The sequence below is a fragment of the Malaclemys terrapin genome, chromosome 5 (genome assembly GCF_027887155.1).
Source record: "Malaclemys terrapin pileata isolate rMalTer1 chromosome 5, rMalTer1.hap1, whole genome shotgun sequence".
Lineage (NCBI taxonomy): Eukaryota > Metazoa > Chordata > Testudines > Emydidae > Malaclemys > Malaclemys terrapin.
Genome location: NC_071509.1, coordinates 18,779,866 through 18,800,034, shown reverse-complemented (window position 1 = coordinate 18,800,034; position 20,169 = coordinate 18,779,866). Strand labels below are relative to the sequence as shown.

General features: G+C 47.1%; 1 protein-coding gene across 5 annotated transcripts in view; it reads right to left on the bottom strand.

Moving 5' to 3' along the window:
* NSD2 (nuclear receptor binding SET domain protein 2) overlaps positions 1-20,169 on the bottom strand; it is a 182,829-nt gene that overhangs the window by 91,915 nt on the left and 70,745 nt on the right. For all 5 annotated transcript variants that reach the window (XM_054030048.1, XM_054030047.1, XM_054030050.1 and 2 more), the window contains exon 3: positions 3,877-4,042. In XM_054030048.1, the coding sequence (XP_053886023.1) occupies positions 3,877-4,042 (166 nt within the window). The remainder of the gene's footprint in view (positions 1-3,876; positions 4,043-20,169) is intronic.

The window sequence follows — 20,169 nt, the reverse complement described above, 5'->3', positions numbered from 1 at the left end:
AATGACGTCTACTACCCATTTGTTGGCTGTGATGGTCACCCAGGTCCTGTGGAAAGGGGCAAGACGCTCTGGATTGGCCCATGTGACTCTTGATGCTCCTCTCAAATGGTGTTGGGTTAATCACGTGGAGTATTTGGACCTTTTCTTTTGTGGGTAGTCTGGCTGTCAACCATGGGAGTACCACAGTGTCCTCTGTTCTTTGGCTAAAGAGCTCCATACCATCAAAGGGCCGATCCTCTACTGTGGCTTCTACCTTGCATGGTATGCCAGAAGCCACGAGCCCTGGCTCATTTTGACAGCCATGGCCATCAATCTTGTAGCTGTGCCAAATGTGTCCACAATTGTCTGCAAAGATGTTCTAGCAACAATCTGGACCTCTCTGATAACTTTCCTTTCCTGCAGGAGTTTTGACAGGGAGTGGATGACCCTCTCCCAGATGAGAAAGGATTATTTTGCAAACATATCCTGATAGTTCACAGCCTGGAGCTGCATATGGCAAGGAATGTGCGTTGCATCCAAATAAGACCAGCTTCTTAAGATCATTGTCCTTACCTATGCCGTTGGTGGACTTAGAATTTCCCTGCAGTGACAACACAGCCAGCAACCCTTAATTTGGATAGGTGCATAAGTTCTCAAAGTCCTTTGGAGGCACCAGGTATCTCTTCTCCACTCATTTGGAAGTGGGAGGAAGAATGGCAGGGGGTTGCCACAGTCCTTTACCCAGCTCAAAGAACACATTGCTGATAAGAAAGGAGATCCTGGTCAGAGCTGTAGAGCTTGAGACATCAAAAAACAACAGGACTTCTATAGGATTGTTGCTTCAACATCTATGATATTCTCAGTGTGGGACAGGAGGTCCTGGAATGCTTTAAAGTTGTCAGTTGCTGGCATGAAGACTAGTGCCAATGCATCGTCTCATGATGAGGATGACTCCTTGGGTAGAGATGGAAGTTGCCATTGTCCTTCCATTTGCCTCATGTTTGCAGAAGCTACTGTCTGGCTCCAGTGTTGGTGGTATAGCCGATGATGCCACTAGGGAATGATACTGCCTCATCTTTCTGGGTGCCTATGAATAGGATCTTGCTCCTAGACACTTGCAATAAAAGTAAGGCCTATATAAGCAATATAGGAATACTGGCCTGGTTGAGGCTGGCTGGCCCAATGCCATTCATGGGTGGATGTCTCAGTTAGGGCAGCCTTCTGTGCTCCCTAGTGACTCTCTTCAAAGGTGGGAGAGGGAGCTCTACTAGACATTGGAGAAAAGGAGTGGCTCAACAAGAGGAATAGATCTCTTCTTCAAACAGCTGTCTCATATGGGGATATATTTCCAGTGCCAATCATCACTTCAGTGTAAAAGATGTCTTCATAGGGGACACTGAGTTCTCCAGGAAGTAACACAGCCCTCTGCAGGGCACTGTCATGGGGAATCAAGGTCAGTACCTATTCTTGTACCCCACATGCTCCTCCAGACTTTGTGGAGGACATAGGAAGAGTTTTGTTTCAAGTCCTCCTCCTGGGATTGTCCTTGTCTGGAGCTATGTTGAGACTCCATCTGGCTCTGTCTCACCAAGTCACCTTTTCATGAGGCACTAGAGCTGACTTTATTGCCATATCTGGCTTTGTCACTGTACTCTTAGCTTTTTCACTGACTGAACCTGGAGTGTGGTGCCTGCTTGAGGGAGTGCTGGCTGATGCTGTTTTTTTCAGCCTCACTTTGATTGCTAACAGGTGTACCATGAACATCCCCTGGATTTGCAGATCCTCGTGGACAAGGACTTGTGCACAGACCACATATCTGGCATGTGGCTCTCTCCTAGGTAGAAGAGATATCAGCTATGTTCATCCTTCAAGGAATCAGTCCTTTGCAAAAAGGAAGGGTTTGAACTCTTAGGACTTAGAATCCACCACGAAGTGTGGTAGTTGGCGCAAAGCACCTGGCTCTGCTATAAGAATGTATACAGAGGGGACTGACTTGTCCAATTGGAGGAAAAAGCAAATGGAAATGTGAAGGTAAAGTTCTTCCGCAGTAGATAAAAGAGTAGCAGGTCAGGCACTCATTGTGTTCTTCCTCACTGCCTGGGTGGTAAGAAGGAAGTTTGTGATCACTCTGCTTTTTATGCTCTTACCCAGAAGCATAAGGTAACACAGGACATATGCACCCCGACAGAAACTGCTATTCAAAAGATTTTGATCTCAGGTGTATGCACACCTACAGTGGAATCTGAGATTCATGCTGAAAACATACGCAAATAATTTTCCTTCTTTACTGGCAAGACATCTTAGTTCTCAGTTTAAATTTGAAATCTCTTTGTGCAAGAAAAAGGGCTATTCCCCCCTCCCTCCAATAATGTAAAATATAGGCCTCCAGCAGCCATTTGACATCACAGATAGGACTGGAAGGGACCTCGAGGGGTCATCTAGTCCAGTCCCCTGCACTCATGGCAGGACTAAGTATTATCTAGCCCATCCCTGACAGGTGTTTGTCTAACCTGCTCTTAAAAACCTCCAGTGATGGAAATTCCACAACCTCCCTAAGCAATTTATTCCAGCGCTTATCTACCCTGACAGGAAGTTTTTCCTAATGCCCAGCCTAAACCGCCCTTGCTGCAATTTAAGCCCACTGCTTCTTATCCTATCCTCAGGTTAACGAGAACAATTTTTCGCCCTCCTCCTTGTAACAACCTTTTATGTACTTGAAAACTTATGTCTCCTCTCAGTCTTCTTCTCCAGACTAAACAAACCCAATTTTTTCCAATCTTCCCTCAGCGGTCATCCTATATAATCTTGCGAAAACTTATGACCTATAGAAATGTTTCTACTGAGACTTGAATACTTTTCAAATATATTGTAATCAACTAAAAATTGGTCCTGGAAAGCAGATCTCAGCCTGGGAAGCATAGTAAACTAGGTTCTCTCTCCTCCTTTCCATAACTTGCTGAACAGTAGCAAAAGTTAGAATTTTTTCAAACTCTGTTGAACCCTATAGTTTTTGTGACATACTGAAACTTGTTGTCCAATTCATTTTGAATTCCATAGAATTTTTTTTTTTTAAACTTCAACCCATTTTGAGATTGATAAAACTGTCTGGATTTTAGAGAGGTGCCCATACTGGTCACTCCATAATGAAAAAATGTAAGGGAAGAGACAAACCAGCCACTCTATCCTCCTAGCAAGCAGACAGGATTTACTTTATTGCTTCACTGGGAAAAGGAAGATTGTTTGATAAGAAAAGCTACAAGGCAAGGCCTTAGCTATGTTCCTGCCCTGATTAAGAGCAGCAACGCAAGTAATTATACTGACACTAAAGAATTTATCCTGTTCACTGTTGATGTCACATAGGGAGTTGTAACTTCTCTTTGATTTAACTGAAAGCAGAAACATTAAAATATTGAAAACAAGTTTCAAACTTTAAGGAGCTATACTGTGAATTTTCTCTCCTACTTCAGTCTTTTGTTTCTATTAATTCATTGTTATCAAAGGTTTTACCTTCATATTCCCTAACCTATTTTTCCAATTTCCATTTAAATTAAGCTTCCCCAGAACACCACTTCTTTCCAATGCAACCTGATGTAAGCTAGTAAAAGGTAATTGACAAGCAGCATAGACAAGTGCTGAAGCACAAAGGATTTTGGTTTATCAATTTATCTGAATGAAACTTCCAGAAAAGTAAGCCTGCATCTGTAACTTTCACTCTATGCATCTGAAGAAGTGAGGTTTTTACCACGAAAGCTTATGCCCAAATAAATCTGTTAGTCTTTAAGGTGCCACCAGACTCCTTGTTGGTTTTGTAGATACAGACTAACACGGCTACCCCGATACTTTCCAGAATTTAATGTCTCTATGTCCATGAAGATGTGTGCAGCAATGAAGACATACCTTTTAGTTTAGTGTAGGAATGAAGAAGAGGATCAGCTGAAACCATGCATGGCCACCAGGGGTAACCAGACACTTTAGACCACACTAAATCCCCTATATTGTACTTCAACACATGGATTTTGTCTTCTTTCACAGTACTTGGAGTTGAATCTTTCTTAGCAGGAGTCTTTTAAAAAAGAAAACATACACTGTGTTACCATATTTTCCCCCTTCAAAACTGTACCTTGATTAATTAATAGTATACACATAAGAAATACTAATTAATCAACTTAACACAGCTTATAAAGTAAAGTAATTTTTGTGTGGGTAAAAGAGGCAGATTGGGGTGATAGCATTCGATTGTGACAAAAAATAGCATGGCAGAAGAGAAAGCAATAATGTTTGCCTAAAAGACTAGTAAATGGATAGTATTTCACATGTATTAGAAAGGGGACTGAAAGGATTTTTTTTTAATTGTTTGCTCTTTTGTTTGTTTCTCTTTCTTCCTTTCTGTATATAATAAAATATGAACTTTGGTTGGTTGTTAGATTATTTTTCTTAAACCTTTGAAATATCAGTAATGTCAAATTTGTTCTTTCCTGGTTTTAGTGGATGACCTTTGGGACGTCTCAAGAACTATGTCTACCCTGCAGCTAGGAGCAAACCTCCCAGCCCAAATAGATAGACTTGTGCTAGTTCAGCTAGAGCTAGCATGCTAAAAATAGCAGTGTGGATATTGTGGCTTGGGCAGTAGCTCAGGCTCTCAAGCCCACCCAGTCCCCGGGGTTTGAGCTAAAGTGGCTAGCCGGAGTCTCCACCAGAGCCATAACATCCATACTACTATTTTTAGCATGCTAGCTTGAGCTGCCCTAGCGTCAGATTGTCTACCCGGGCTGGGAAGCTTGCTCCAGGCGTCAATGTAAATATACCTAGGGATGTTCACTGTGAGCTCTAACACCTTAACTGAAGAGTACAGGACATGAAATCTTAAACAGTCCTTCTTTGTATAAAATGTTGTTCACTAAAGTTTAGTAAATATTAAGATAAGCATGTTAAATGAAGTTTAAAAAAAACAAAAACTATTGTAGACTCTTCCAGCCGACATAGGACCTACATTTCTAAGCCAAAGGAAAAAGAATTCTCATATATTTCTTCATATGTCAGAACATCAAAATACAGCAAAAGGTTAGAGGTTTTTCTCCTTTTTGCTAGTCACTTTTTTTTTTTAAATGCTTTCAATGGTAGAAGTAAAATCTTTTGAATTTTAGCAGGTCCCTCCCAAAGCTACTTATTTTAAATAAATATGAGGAAAGCATAAGTACTTTTGGTTTAAGGCTCTTTGGCAAGTTAACTGCAAAGCATTTAGAATAAACTAAAAACAATTTCCCCCCTGTAACTATATGACACACATACTAACAGGTTTGCCATATCATAGTATAGTTGAGTTATAATAAAGACAAAGATTTATTCACACGCCAGCATAAGCCATTACATGTTTTATTTCTACTGTGTCTAACTTTCACTTTATCCATAATACATTTGCCTGTATTCAATATCAACAGGCGTGTAGATCTATTGCACATTTTAAAATCTAGCGTTAGAAGTAATTAAAGCTATGTTTAAAGAAATGCTACATTTTGATTCACATTTCCAGTGGTCTGTTACTATTTAATTATGTAAAATGTGACATCATTAGCCTTTTGTAGCACCATTCCAATGTTCAGAAGATGAACCAACATTTCTAGGCTCTAGGCTTTTAGATTGTAGAATTGAGCAAAAAGGGAGAGAAGAGATGACATTATGAAGTATCTAGAGTGTTTAAAATTGAATTAAGAAGCCAAGTGTTTTGAGATGTAGTACTACGTCAGGATATTCATAGAAGGTCAGATGAGACTAGTACCTTCTGGCTTTAAAAATCTATGACTAAGACATGATTTCCTAAACACAAACAACAACAAACCTTAGCTACACCATAATGATTTTAGATTATGGTACTTAAAAAAAAAAATCAATATTTAAAAAGTTATTTCTAGTTGTGAAATAATGCCTAAAGCTTACTATTTTTAAAAAGCTTTCCAGGTTTGAGAGGAGCGGGGCCCTTCTTGTGATTAACAGGATAGCTCCTCATCTTCTAATTAAGCTTTTCTGAAGATCTCAGGACTAACTCTCTTGGATCCATACCTCCAGTAAGAATTGTGTTCCCATTGCTCTCAAGCTTTTTGGCCTGTAAGATGGCCCCAAGTGTTCCCTCCCACTGAGGATGCTTCAACTCCAGAAATCTCAGAAGACCTGGAACATTCCAGCAGATATTTTTCAAAAGTGAGAAATAAAAAGCTCTCCCTAGCAGTTAAATACAACATGAAAAATTACATCAAAGCCACATGTGTACAAAATTCCAAATAATGTGCTGGAAAGAGTTAATACCCAGAATACATAATTTCAACATTTGAAAGTAAGTGAATGGATAAAAATCCTGAAAGATAACAGATACAATTCTCAAAAGCAACTGATTTACAAACCTAACACCCATTTGCAAAAATGACGCAAGTGCCTAATAATTAGGACCCTACCAAATTCACAGTTTATTTGGTCAATTTCACATAGGAATTTAAAAATAGTAAATTTCACAATTTCAACTATTTAAATCTGAAATTTCACAGGGTTGTAATTGTAGGGGTTCTCACCCAAAAAGGAATTGTGGGGGGGGGGGGGGTCGCAAGGTTATTGTAGGAGGTGTTGTGATACTGCTACCCTTACTTCTGCACTGCTGTTAGTGGTGGTGCTGCCTTCAGAGCTGGGCAGCAGGAGAGCAGCAGCTGCTGGCCAGGAGCCCAGCTCTGAAGGCAGAGCCACCATCACCAGAAGCTACAATGGCATAGTATGGTATTGCCATCCTTACTTCTGCGCTGCTGCCTGCAGAGCTGGGCCCTCAGGCAGCAACCGCCACTCTCTGGCTGCCCAGCTCTAAAGGCAGTGCAGAAGTAAGGGTGGCAATACCATGACCCCCCTATAATAACCTCGTGATCCCCCTGCAACTCCCTTTTGGGTCAGAACCCCCAATTTGAGAAATGCTGGTCTCCCCCCTGTAAAATCTGTATAGAATAGGTTAAAAGCCACCAAAAAAGACCAGATTTCGTGGTCAGTGACACGTTTTCCGTGGCCATGAATTTGGTAGGGCCCTACTAATGATTTTTTAAAAGAGAACAATGTGCTTTTGAGAATTGTAGGGGGTATCTCTGTAGTAAAATTACAAGGTAGTTAGTTTGCCCTTCCTTAAAAAGCACAACATGTACAGGATTCTGTGGCCTGGTCTATACCAAAAATTTAGGTCAACACAGTTATTGTGCTTAGATGTGTGAAAAATCCACATCCTTGAGTGCTGTAACTATGTCAACCTAATCTCCAGTGTAGACACAGCTAGGTCAATGGAAGAATGCTTCTGTAAACCTAGTTACTACTGCTTGGGGAGGCGGTGTTCCTACAGCAATGGAAAACCCCTTCCATCACTGTAGGCTGTGTACACAATATCTGGACTAGCTATAGCACTGTAGCTATGCCACTACAATCCCCATAGTATAAAGATGGGCCTAGCCTTAGAGTATTGAGCAGCCCATAGATATAGCCCAGGGAAATAGATAAAGGATACCTGGTGTCCACCTAAACAGCCGTGAGCAACAAGCGCCAGAGCTGCTATTGTTGGGCAGCTCTTACAGAGAGCTGCTTCACTGACTACAGAAAGGAAAAAAAGAACTGGCTAGAATATTCTGAAGCCTCTGGAAGCACTTTTAATTGGAGCATGGTCAGGGGGCTGGGTGAAGGCGAGGAGTAGACCAGTCCACAAAAAACTTATAGTTGCCTCAAAGGTCCAAAAGAAGTTCCAAGAGTTCTTGCATAAGTCTGATTGAAGGCAAAAGACCCAAGAGTAAAAATCCTGTAATAGTATCTTTAAGAATTATCTGCATAACTCATTGTAGTTTTTTTAAATAAATTTAACTAACACTCCAGGACTTTTCTAGATCACCACATCAGTGGAAAGACAGTGTGAAAGCATAGCAGAGTAATATTTATTAACAGCAATTCTACAAGACCTTCTAAGACACAATATACACTATTGGCACAAGCCATCTTTAACGCATTTCCATCCTAATAATTCCAGTTTAATGCTATTTTAGTTAGCTTGGGCATTCAGATGGTTCCAGGGCTATATTTAAAGGGCTGTCGTGATAATAATGAACATTCCTATTGCTACCAAGGTGAAATTCTTGACATCTGTGCAATCCTGGTGTTCTGATATAAGAGATAAGGATACATGACGTTCACATTTTAGTTGAGCTGTTTTTCCTCAAACAAAAATCTGTTTTTTAAATTGGTAGTATATTGACAAAGAACTGAAGAGTGACAAAGTTGCTTTTGTTTTTTTAAAAGCACAGAGGGGAAAAAAGGCACAAAAATAAAATAAAGGTAAAAATCTTTATTTCCAAATGATTTAATTTGTATGGGAAAAATAATTCAAGTACTTTGACACAAACGTACCATCTAATTTCTTACAGGCATACAGCCAGCACATTAGCAACTGAAGCAGGAGCAGCTTAAATTTGAGCAGTGTGTACTCCCTGTATTGCTAAGGAGAAAGACCTATGTAGAGTGAGAGACTACCAGAGATATCCTTCTCCCTAGATTGGTGTCGTCGTTTTGCCTTTGAGAAGAGCAAAGTTAACACATCACTCTGGGATCAGACCATCTACTCCCTTCCCCCCCTCCCCCAAGTATCAGGGCAAGTACCATAGGTTCTCCTGTAGCTGACAGGTAAGGCACAATTTACTGCCCTGCTCATCTTCATCAATAATTTTCTGCCAATTATTTGAGTGGAGCAGAAAAGGAGCACCTGAGAAAGATGTTACTGGCTTTTCGTACAGGAGAAAAATGCTTAGATGCCTCCCTTGGAGGAGGAGGGAAGAAGACAGCAAAAGAAACTTCTCTTCTGTTTTGGGATAGGATAAAAGTTGCTAACCTTTCTGTAAGTGTTCTTTCAGATTTGTTGCACATGTCCATACCAAGCACTTTAGACAACTTGAGTGGTGATCACTCATGGGCATATGTTTCGTGCATGACGCACATGGCTTCAAAGCCCAGAGATCGGGGCATGCCCGCCCTGGGAACAAAATCCCGAAAGGGGATTAACTAACACACGCTACAAAAACTACCAATTATTTACAACAAGAGTTCGGAAAAATCACTGGAAGAAACTGCCGAAGCACAAAAGAAGATTGTTCCAGCAACCGTCATGAGTAGTAAGAAGGAACTGAGAGGGCACAAGGCCAGTGGCACCACTTATTCCGGTGCATGAGCACGGGCCTCTAGGGGGCAATAGGGCTGGCCCTATGCATACCACTGGGAGAAAAGTCGCACACCTGACATGGAATGGATATGACCAAGCACTTGAAAGGGAATGAGTTTTTCGAAGACCCTGAATGTCTGGGGCCAAGAAGCATGGGGGAGGGAGGTCTGTGCCTGAACCCCCTGCTCAGTCTCCTCTACTGCTCTTATCTGGCTGGTTGAGTAAAGTAACAGCCCATGTGCTGTGATTTATACTGCATCCTTAACCCTGCCAGCACAGAGTTCCAGGAATTTCAAAGTTGCCTTCGGAGGTCCTGAATAGTGTGTCGCACCTCATAAGGGAGCCCTGAGGACTGCAACCAAAAGCTCCTGCACACTTTTACCGCTGTCACCATTGATCCGGCCACAGAATCAGCAGTGTTTGGGGATGCTTGCAGAGAGGCATGAGCCAGTCTTTCCCTCCTCAAATTAGGGAGGAAAACTGTTTAGAGTCTTGAGGGAGTATGTCCTTGAATTATAACATGGACTCCCACATATTAAAATCATAATAACCCAACAAGGCTTGCTAATTCTCTATGCGGAGCAGCAGGCCCCCCGTGGATGTGGAATATGCCTTTTGTCTGAACAGGTCCAATTTCTTTGGATCCTTTGCTTTGGCATAGGACCCACCTATCCTTGGCAATCCCTTTCTTTGGCAGCTGCTACAACCAGAGATCCCAGGGGAGGATGCAAGAAAAGGAATTCATACCCTTTGGCCGGAAAGAAATACTTGCACTCTGTGTGCTTTGCTATCAGAGGGAGGGAAGCAGGAGTTTACCACAGGGTCTTAATGAAGCCATCATGGACCCAATCAAGTGGTAGAGCCAGTCTAGAGGGCCCCGCAGATGACAATGTTCAGGAGACTGTGTTGTCTCCATGACCACTTCCGCTTGGACTCCCAAGTTCAAAGCTATCCGCTTTAACAATTCATGGTAAGCCATGTGGTAGTCTTGAGGCGGGGAGAGTCCTGGTCTCACTATCACCTCAACCAGAGAGGAGAATGACAACAAATTTGTCCACAGGGGTTGTGATATTATATGGGAATATGATGTTACATCATGTGGCAACAACACACAAAAACAAGTATGGGAACAAAAGACATCTGCATCCAAAGCAGTTTATGTATCCAAGCAACGCTAAAACCAGCCAATTCCTAAAATGGTAGAGGGGTCAGGATTCTCCATCACAAAGTCTTTCAATCAAGACTGGAGGTCCTTCTAAGAGAAATGTTCTCGATCAATCATAAATTATGGTCTTCATACTGGGCAATATTGCAGGGTCTGTTGTACACAGGAAATCAGACCAGATAGAGATTTGAGCTGAATGAAAAATCTGTATTGATGAAATAAAAACAAAAACGCAGGGCCAGAGGAGTCTTCCTTAAACATTTTTAAGATACACAATACAATACAAAAGGTTAGAATTTTTATTTTTTTTTATTTTGTTTAAAGGAGAGACTTTTTTCATAAATAACATGTTTAGTTTTAGACAAAGGCAATTCAAAAAGAGAGAGATAGAGGGTCCTGTTTTTTACCACTGCCTAATTTTGTTGCTGGTGAATTTGTTGCAGAATTTATCCCTTGCCACAGAATTGTGCCCCAGGACCTCAAGCTTGCACTTTTTAAAAACCCGCATGTTTTTAGCATTCATGGCTGTGAAGAAAATTTTATAAGTGAGTGTAAAATTAATACAGTGATCAGTTCCCAAGTCTGCAAATAGCCTGAAACAGCTATGAGGTACAAATAATCCCAAACATATTAAACAGCACATCGACTTTGAAACCTAAAAAAGAACCCATGACATACTGAAAATTGAATGATATCAAATAACTGAATATAAATATCTGTGTTATTGTTTTACTCAATAAAACTTCCATTAAAAAAATTATTTGAAGCTCCGGTAGTATTTCCCACGTTTCTAGCAGAGAGTCACAGAATACACAGACCTTGATACGTAATAAAGGTCCAACTTGCTGGCACGCCACAAGCCTTATGTTAAAAAAATAAATTAGAAATATGCAGAAGTTAAAACATTATAGGTAAGGAATGTAAATAGAATGTACGCAGTTTTAAAATAACACAATCAAAATCAAGTTGGTACTTACTAACCTAGGCTACCATGTCCTTCCTCCCAATTAGACCATCTGATTATACCCAACTTATTGCTTCTCGGTTCATAAAACCACACAGTTAGAAGGGACCACCAGGGTCATCTAGTCTAACCCCCTGCCAAGATGCAGGATTTGTTATTTCTGATTTCACACCTTCCCTACACAATTTGTTCCATTGTCCTACTGTTTTTACAGATAGGAAGTTATTCCTAAGGCTACGTCTACACTACCCGCCTGAACTGGCAGGGTAGAAATTGATCTCTCAGGGATCGAATTATCGCGTCTCGTCGGGTCGCGACATTCGATCCCCGAATTGACGCTTGTACTCCACCAGTGGAGGTAGTAGTAAGCGCCGTCGACGGGGGAGCCGCAGAGGTCAATTTGCCGCCATCCTCACAGCGGGGTAAGTCGTCTCCGATACGTTGAATTCAGCTACGCTATTCACGTAGCTGAATTTGCGTATCTTAAATCGACACCCCCCCCCCAGTAGTGAGGATGTAGCCTAAGATTTAATCTAAATCTGCTGTGCAGTAGTTTGAATGCATTGCCTCTTGTCCTGCCCTCTGTAGCAAGAGAAAAGACAGTTAACATTTCTGCAACTGGCGTTCTTTGAGATGTTTCATAGATTCATAGATTCATAGATTATAGGACTGGAAGGGACCTCGAGAGGTCATCGAGTCCAGTCCCCTGCCCGCATGGCAGGACCAAATACTGTCTAGACCATCCCTGATAGACATTTATCTAACCTACTCTTAAATATCTCCAGAGACTGAGATTCCACAACCACAATGTGTTGCTCATGTCCATATTAGGTGTGTGTGCTTGCCACATGCACTAGTGCCAGAAGTTTTTCCCTCAGTGGTATCTATAGGGGACCGGTTCTGGAGCTCCCTGTAGCGGTGCACACATGCCGCAGTATAAGGGGCATTGCCGGCTCCCCCCACCCAGTTCCTTCTTGCCAGAAACTCCGACAGTAGGGAAGGAGGACGGGTTATGGAATGGACATGAGCAACAGATCTCGAAGAACACCAGTTACGGAAAAAGGAAACTATCTCCATTCCATATCAAGTGACTCCCAAGCAGCGCCAATGAAAGCGGGTACGAGTTTACAGACATGTAGTTTGCAACACAGCTCTGCCGAACCCAGTGTCGTCTCTGGCTTGCTGAGTGATGGCCATGAATGTATGAAGCGAAGACCACGTCATAGCTCTGCAAATGTCCTGGATCAGAACGGGGCCAGGAAAGACGCCTGAGCTCGGGTCGAGTAGGCCCTTACAATCGGCAGCAGCAGGACCTATGCTAGCTCATAACAGGTCGGGATGCAGGAGACGATCCAGTTGGAAATCTTCTGCAATGACACCGAAAGACCCTTCATCCTGTCCGCTATCGCGATGAAGTGCTGGGTCAACCTGCAAAAGGACATTGTACACTCCAGGTAAAATGCCAGGGCATGTCTGACGGCCAGGGCATGCAGCCTTCTTTCCTCCCCAGTGACGTGAGGCTTGGGACACACACTGGGAGGAAGATGTCCTGGTTAACATGAAAAGAAGACACCACCTTCGGCGGAAAGGCTAGATAGGATCGCAGTTGAACTTTGTCCTTGTAGAACACTGTATTGAGTGGCTCCGAAGTCAAGACTTTAAGTTCCAACACTCGTCTCGCGGATGTTATCGCCGCAAGGAATGCAACCTTCCATGACAGGGGGGAGAGGGAGCAGGAGCCCATAGGCTCAAAAGGCAGACCCATGAGCCTAGAAAAAGAAAAACAGTTACCTTTTCTGTAACTGGTGGTCTTTGAGATGTGTTGCTCATGTCTCTTTCACAATAGGTGTGTGTGTGCTCACCACGTGCACCGGTGCCTGAAGTTTTTCCCCTAGCAGTATCTGTAGCGGGGAGCGCCCCCCGCAACTCCTGGAGTGGCGCCTGCCTGGCGTGGTATAAGGGCAACTGCAGGCTCCCCCCACCCTCAATTCCTTCTTGCCAGACAACTCCGACAGAGGGGAAGGAGGGTGGGATGTGGAATAGACATGAGCAACACATCTCGAAGAACACCAGTTACAGAAAAGGTAACTGTTTTTTCTTCTTTGAGTGATTGCTCATGCATACTCCACAAAAGGTGATTCCAACCTATATCTGTTGGAGGTGGGTAGGAGTTCACAAGTTCCCAGGATGGAGGACAACCCTGCCAAACCCAGCATCATCCCTGGTTTGGGAGACGATCGCATAGTGCGAGGTGAACGTGTGAACTGATGACCACGTGGCAGCCCTACAAATGTCCTGGATGGGATGTGGGCCACGAAGGCAGCCAACGAGGCCTGTGCCCAGATCGAGTGTGCCCTCACTCGTGGGTGGAGGGAGAACACCCGCCAGCTCATAACAGGAACAGATGCATGAAGTGATTCGATTGGAAAGCCGGTGAATGGAAGTTGTGGAAATTGGCTGGCCCCTCGCATGCTCAGCCAAGGTGACACACAGTTGCGAGGACGTTTTGAACAACTTAGTCCGCTCGAGGTACAAAGCCAGAGCCCGCCGCACGTCAAGGGTGTGGGGGTGGAGTTCCTCACTGGATGTGTGAGGCTTGGGGCAGAGGACTGGTAGAAAAATGTCCCGACCCATGTGGTAGGTGGAGACCACCTTTGGGAGGAACACAGGGTGTAGGCGGAGCTGGATCTTGTCCTTATGAAAGGCCTTGTACGGCAGTTCGGAAGTCAGGGCCCTGAGCTCCGAGACTCACCTGGCCGACGTGATAGCAACCAGGAAGGCCACCTTCCACGAGAGATGAGACCAGGAACATGTGGCCAGTGGTTCAAATGGAGGCCCCGTGAGACAAGCCAACACCAAGTTTAGGTCCCACTGTGTATCCGGGGGTCTCGAATATAGGAAAAGACGCTAGACCCTTAAGGAACCAGCCAGTCATAGCATGGGAAAACACTGTGTGTCCTTGCACAGGTGGATGGAAGGCTGATATGGCCGCCAGGTGCACCCTGATGAGCGAGGGCGCCAGGCCCTGGGCCCTCAGGTGGAGGAGGTAATCAAGGATAAGCTGGATCGGGGCGGTCACAGGGGAGACACCCTAGTCTACCGCCCATCTAGAAAAACGGGACCACTTCGCCAAATAAGCACAGCGAGTGGAGGACCGTCTACTTTCGAGGAGGATGCACTGAACTTGCTCTGAGCACGTCCTTTCCTCTCCACCTAACCACTGAGGGGCCACGCCGTAAGGTGAAGAGCTGTTAGGTTGGGATGGAGGCGGCGGCCCTGGTCCCATGAGAACAGGTCCAGTCGGAGCGGCAACGGCCACGGCGGAGCTACCGCCAGGCCCCTGAAGGTCCCATACCAATATTGCCTGGGCCACACCAGGACAATCAGGACGACTCGGGCCTTGTTCGACTTTATCTTCTCCAGGACCCTGATGGATTAGAGGAAACAGGGAGAAGGCATAGAGAAGCGGGCCTGCTCGGGACAGGAGAAAGGCATCTGAGATAGCGCCCTTCCCCAGGCCCCCCTAGAGCAGAACCGGGGGCCTGGGGAAGGGCGCTGGTTCTGTCAAGTCGCGAATAGGTGCACCTGGGGAGTTCCCCACCTTCGGAAGAGCCGGTGAGCCACTTCCAGGTGGAGGGACCACTCGTGTTGCGAGGAGAAGTCCCTGCTCAAGTGATCCGCCCTCTCGTTGTGGGCACCCAGTAAGTGGAAGGCCTTCAGGTGGATGTCGTGGGCTATACAGAAGTCCCACAGCCTGAGGGCTTCAAGGGAGAGGGCAGAGGAGAGGGCCCCACCTTGCCTGTTGATATAGAATATCAAGGCTGTGTTGTCTGTGAGGACCCTAACTACCTTGCCCTCCAGGTGCAAGCGTAAGTCCATACACGACAGCTGCACCGCTCTGAGCTCCTTGATGCTAATGTGTAGGATCAGATCCTGAGCCGACCACGGGCCTTGGGCCTGAATGCTCCCCACATAGGCCCCCCAACCCAGGTCCGACGCATCGGACACCAGCTCCAGCGACGGGGCTCTGTCCCTGAACGGGACCCCTTGGAGCATGTTGTTCAGGGTGGACCACCATCGCAGGAAGGTAATCACAGCGCCCGGCACGGTGAGGGCCTTGTCCATCCTGTCCGTGGCCTGGGAGAAATTCAAGGCCAACCAGAGCTGGAGGGGCCTCATCCTGAGTTTGGCATGATGGACTACGTACGTGCACGCTGATATACGACCCAAGAGCTGCAGACAAACCCTGGCTGTTGTCACCGGGAACCTTGTGACCGAGTCGATGAGACTTTCACTGGGTCTGGAACCTGTCTGCGGGAGGGAAGCCCTGGCCAACACTGCATCCAGGAGCACCCCAATAAACTCTATGCGTTGGACTGGGACTAACGTGGACTTGGTGTTGTTTACCAGTAGGCACAAGGTGGTGCACATGGACAGGCGAAGCGCCACGTGATCCCTCACCTGCGACCGGGAGGTGTCTTTGACCAACCAATTGTCCAGATAGGGAAATATCTGTACCCCCCGCCGTCTGAGGTATGCCGCTACCACCGACATGCATTTTGTAAACACTCTGGGGGCAGTGGACAGCCCAAATGAAAGGATCATAAATTGGTAATGATTCTGTCCCACCACCAGAGAAAGTGCCTGTCCCCCTCAAATATGTGGATGTGGAAGTACGCGTCCTGTAGATCGAGGGCAGAGTACTAGTCCCTGGGATCCTGCCCCTTCCTCCACCAGTGCCCTGAACTCCTTCTTATCCCGCTCCTGGAGGGAAAACCTCAAATTTAGGCAGGGAGCCCCACTGATTAAATTTGTACTGACCCAAGAGGGCCTGATGGTTTGCCACTCGTAACTGGAAGCTCAAAGACGAATAAATTTTTCTTCCGAAAGAGTCCAGCCTCCTAGAGTCTTTGTTCTTTGGGGTTGGGGCTGGCTGACCCTGTTGTTCCCTGTGGTTGACAGACTCGACCACCAGGGAGTTGGGCATCAGGTGGGTATATAGGTACTCATGCCCTTTAGTGGGTACAAAGTACTTGTGTTCTGCCTTTTTTGATATAGGGGCCAACGAGGCTGGTGTTTGCCACAGGGCATTTGAAATTTTAGCCACCCCTTCATGGAGTGGCAAGGCCACCCTATCCAGTGCCAATGGGGACAACATATTGAACAGAGAGTTCGAGGGCTCCTCCATCTCCTCTGCCTGGAGGTGGAGGCTTGCTGCCACCCTCTTTAAGAGCTCTTGGTGGGCCCTGAAGTCCTCCTGCAGGATGGGGGGAGGCAGGGCCGAAAGCGCCTCCTCTGGACGGGGCGAAGAGGCCGGTGCGATACTTTGAGTGTCGGCTGACACCGGAGGATCCACCACCTGGTCAGACTCTGGGCGCGGTACCGAGGACGAGCGTCCCACCGACTCCTTTGTTGGGGGTCTGGAGAGGGAGGCGGACATTGCTTCTGAAGCTCCAGCGACCAAGTGAGCTTCCACCGGGAGGCCTGTGCCGGAGGCCTGGGTGCCCACTGGTACCACTGGGCTGGCCACGACGCTCGGTGCCACTGCACCTGTTGTAAGCAGCAACAGAGAGTCCTGTGACACCTTTAAGACTAACGGATGTATTGGAGCATAAGCTTTCGTGGATGAATACCCATGTGTCTGAGGAAGTGGGTATTCATCCACGAAAGCTTATGCTCCAATACATCCGTTAGTCTTAAAGGTGCCACAACACTCTCTGTTGCTTTTTACAGATCCAGACTAACACGGCTACCCTTCTGATACTTGCACCTGTCATGGCACCGTTGGGGCTGGCTGCTGGGATTGGGCGGTCTGGTCCGAAGGATGGCTACAAATGAAGACCGGGCTGGCGTAGGATCCGTAGCTGTCTCTCGACCAGGAGGAGCGGCAGTGCCGGGATCTGCGACGGTCACGGGACCGCAATCTCGACGTGGAGGACCGGTACCGATGGTAACAGCTGCTCCACGGACGGCCTCGATGGGTGGACCCACACCGGGGAGGCGCCAGCAATCGACACCCAGGACTGCGGTGCCTTGGCAGAGACTTGGGGCAGAAGCCCGAGTGGGAACAGCGTTGACAATCGTGCCAGAACCGAGTGGGGTACCCTCTCCAGGATCAGGACCGACGATGATGTCCTCCGCAGTCCCATCGACATCTGCTCTCTGAGGAGGATCGGTGCCCCGAGTCCCGGCCAGACAGAACCCAGCCTGAGAGTCTGGCCAGCATCGAGGGCGATCCACGTGGACTCTGTCCCGAGCGGACGCTGGGCAGTGATCGGCATTGAGAACGTTCCCTCAACCAAGATCGGTACGGAGCTGGGGGCAACTGCAGTGATCCCAGCGGAGGCTTGCCTCTGGAGCGTGGGGCCGACATCAGCGGCGCTCTGTGCACCGGCATGGACAAGATGTCCCAGGCCACCTGGAGGGCTTCGGGCATGGACAGCATCCGGAGAGGCCCGGTCCGAAGGAGCTGGGCTACTCCGCTCTACCCAAGTTGGAGGCATAGCACCCGGTCGGGATCGAGGACTGCCCGACATGGGCCTAGCCTCTGTCCCAGACTTTCCTCGGTGCCGCTGCGAAGAGGGAGTCTTCTTGTCCCTCTTGGCGTGCCCCAGGGACGGGGAGCAGTGCTGACTGGTCAATGGCACTGGCGGATCACCACGTACCGACACCGTGGTGCCTGGTAACGGCTCGGAGCGGTGTGCCGGGTTCGGGGTCAGCGCCGACTCCATTAGAATGGCTCGGAGGCTAATGTCCCTTTCTCTTTCGGTCCGAGGCTTAAACAATTTGCAAATCTTGCACCTCTCACCGATATGGGTTTCTCTCAAGCAGCGCAAACAGTCTGTATGCAGGTCGCTTCTTGGCACAGAACGCCAAAAAGAACTGCACGACTTAAATCCCGGGGCTCGGGGCATGCCCTGGCCCGGGCTCACTCACTAACTCAACTAACTACGCTAACTAACCACAGGTAGTAAACGAACAAACAGTTCTGGGGACGAGCTACAGCAAAGCTGGAGCAGAGCAGTTCCAACGCACCTTCACTGGCGGCAAGGAGGAACTGAGGGTGGGGGGACCACACAACTCCCCTTATACCACGCCAGGCAGGTGCCACTCCAGAGGTCATGGGGGGCGCTCCTCCCTACGGGTACTGCTAGAGGAAAAACCTCCAGCACCAATGCACGTGACGAGCACACACAAATATTGCGGAATACACATGAGCAATCACTCGAAGAACCACCAAGTTAAGATCTCACTGTGGGACAGGAGCCCGAGCTGGTGGGAAGAGTCTGTCAAGGCCTCTCAGGAATCTGATGGAACATATCGTGTGAGAACACCATCTGACTTTGGATCAGCAGGTGAAAAGCAGAGATAGCGGCAAGGTGTAATCTGATGGAAGACAGGGCCAGCTCTGGTTCTTAAGATGGAGCAGGTAATTTAAGATAAATTGTAAAGAGGAGTGTGTTGGAGAGATGCTACACTCAGATGCCCAATGGGAGAACCTCGCCCATTTGGACAGATAAGTTGCTCTAGTGGAAGGCTTCCTGCTTCCCAAGTTCAACCACACAGCATCCATGCTGTGAGGAAGAGGGGAGAGAGGTTGGGGTGTAGGAGACGCCTGTGATCCTGCGAGAGCAGATCCGGCCAATTGGGAAGGGGCCAGGGAGCAGCCACTGCCAGGTCCATCGATGTGCCAAACCAATTTGGCCCGGTCACGCCAGGGCGACCATGATGACCTGGGCCTTGTCTCTCTTGACCTTTGATAGGACTCTGCTGATGAGTGGGATCGGCGGGAATGCGTTCATCAGACCCCCCCCGACCATGACAGGAGGAAGGTGTCGGAGAGGGAATCTTTGTCCAGGCCTTGTAGGGAACAGAAGCGATGACATTTCCTGTTCTGGCTGGTGGCGAACAGGTCCACTTGAGTGTTCCCCACCTCTGGAAAAGGGTCTGGACTATCTCCAGATGAAGCGAACACTTGTGGTGAGAGGAAAAGGATCTGCTGAGGTGATCCACCAGCGTGTTCCTGACACCAGGGAGGAGATAGGTGTGTTCGATGCAGAAATCCCACAGTTGGAGTGCCTCTTGATAGAGGGCCGATGAGTGTGCACTCCCTTGCTTGTTGATGTAGACCATCGAGGCCGTATTGTCCATCAACATTCCAACACCTTGCCTCCCAGGTGAGGTGCAAAGACTCCGCAAGCCAAGCGAACCTATCCGAGCTCCTTGATTTTTATGTACAATGTCATCTCCTCTGGGGACTACATGCCCTGGGTTTGGAGGCCACCGAGATGTTCTCCCCAGCTGAGGTCCGAGTAGTCCAATATCAACTTGACTGAGTGATGAGGGCTGTTGAATAGAACTCCTTCCAGGACCGCCCTGGGGTTGGTCCATCATTGTAGCAAGGTATCTTCGGAGGGATGGTAACGACCTTTTCCAGGTGATCTCTGGATTGGGACTAGACCGTTGCCAACCCACTACTATAAGAGCCGTATCCTGAGCATGGCATGGCGGATGATGTATGTACATGCTGCCACGTGGACCAGCAGGTGCAGGCAAACCCTGGCCGCAGTCAGGGGGAATACGGAGACTCCTGTGATGAGGTCCACCATCATCTAGAAACTCTCCTGCTGTAGGAACATTCTGGTACAGGGGGAGTCGAGCACCGCTCTGATTAACTCTATCCCCTGCACCGGAACTAACGGCAACTTTTTGTCATTTAGCAGCAGGCCCAGAGATCAGCATGTGGCCTGTAGCACCGCGACATCCCTCTGAATTTGGGACCGGGAGCGGCCTTTGATGAGCCAATCGTCGACGTACGGGTAGATCTGGATACCTTGACGTTTGAGG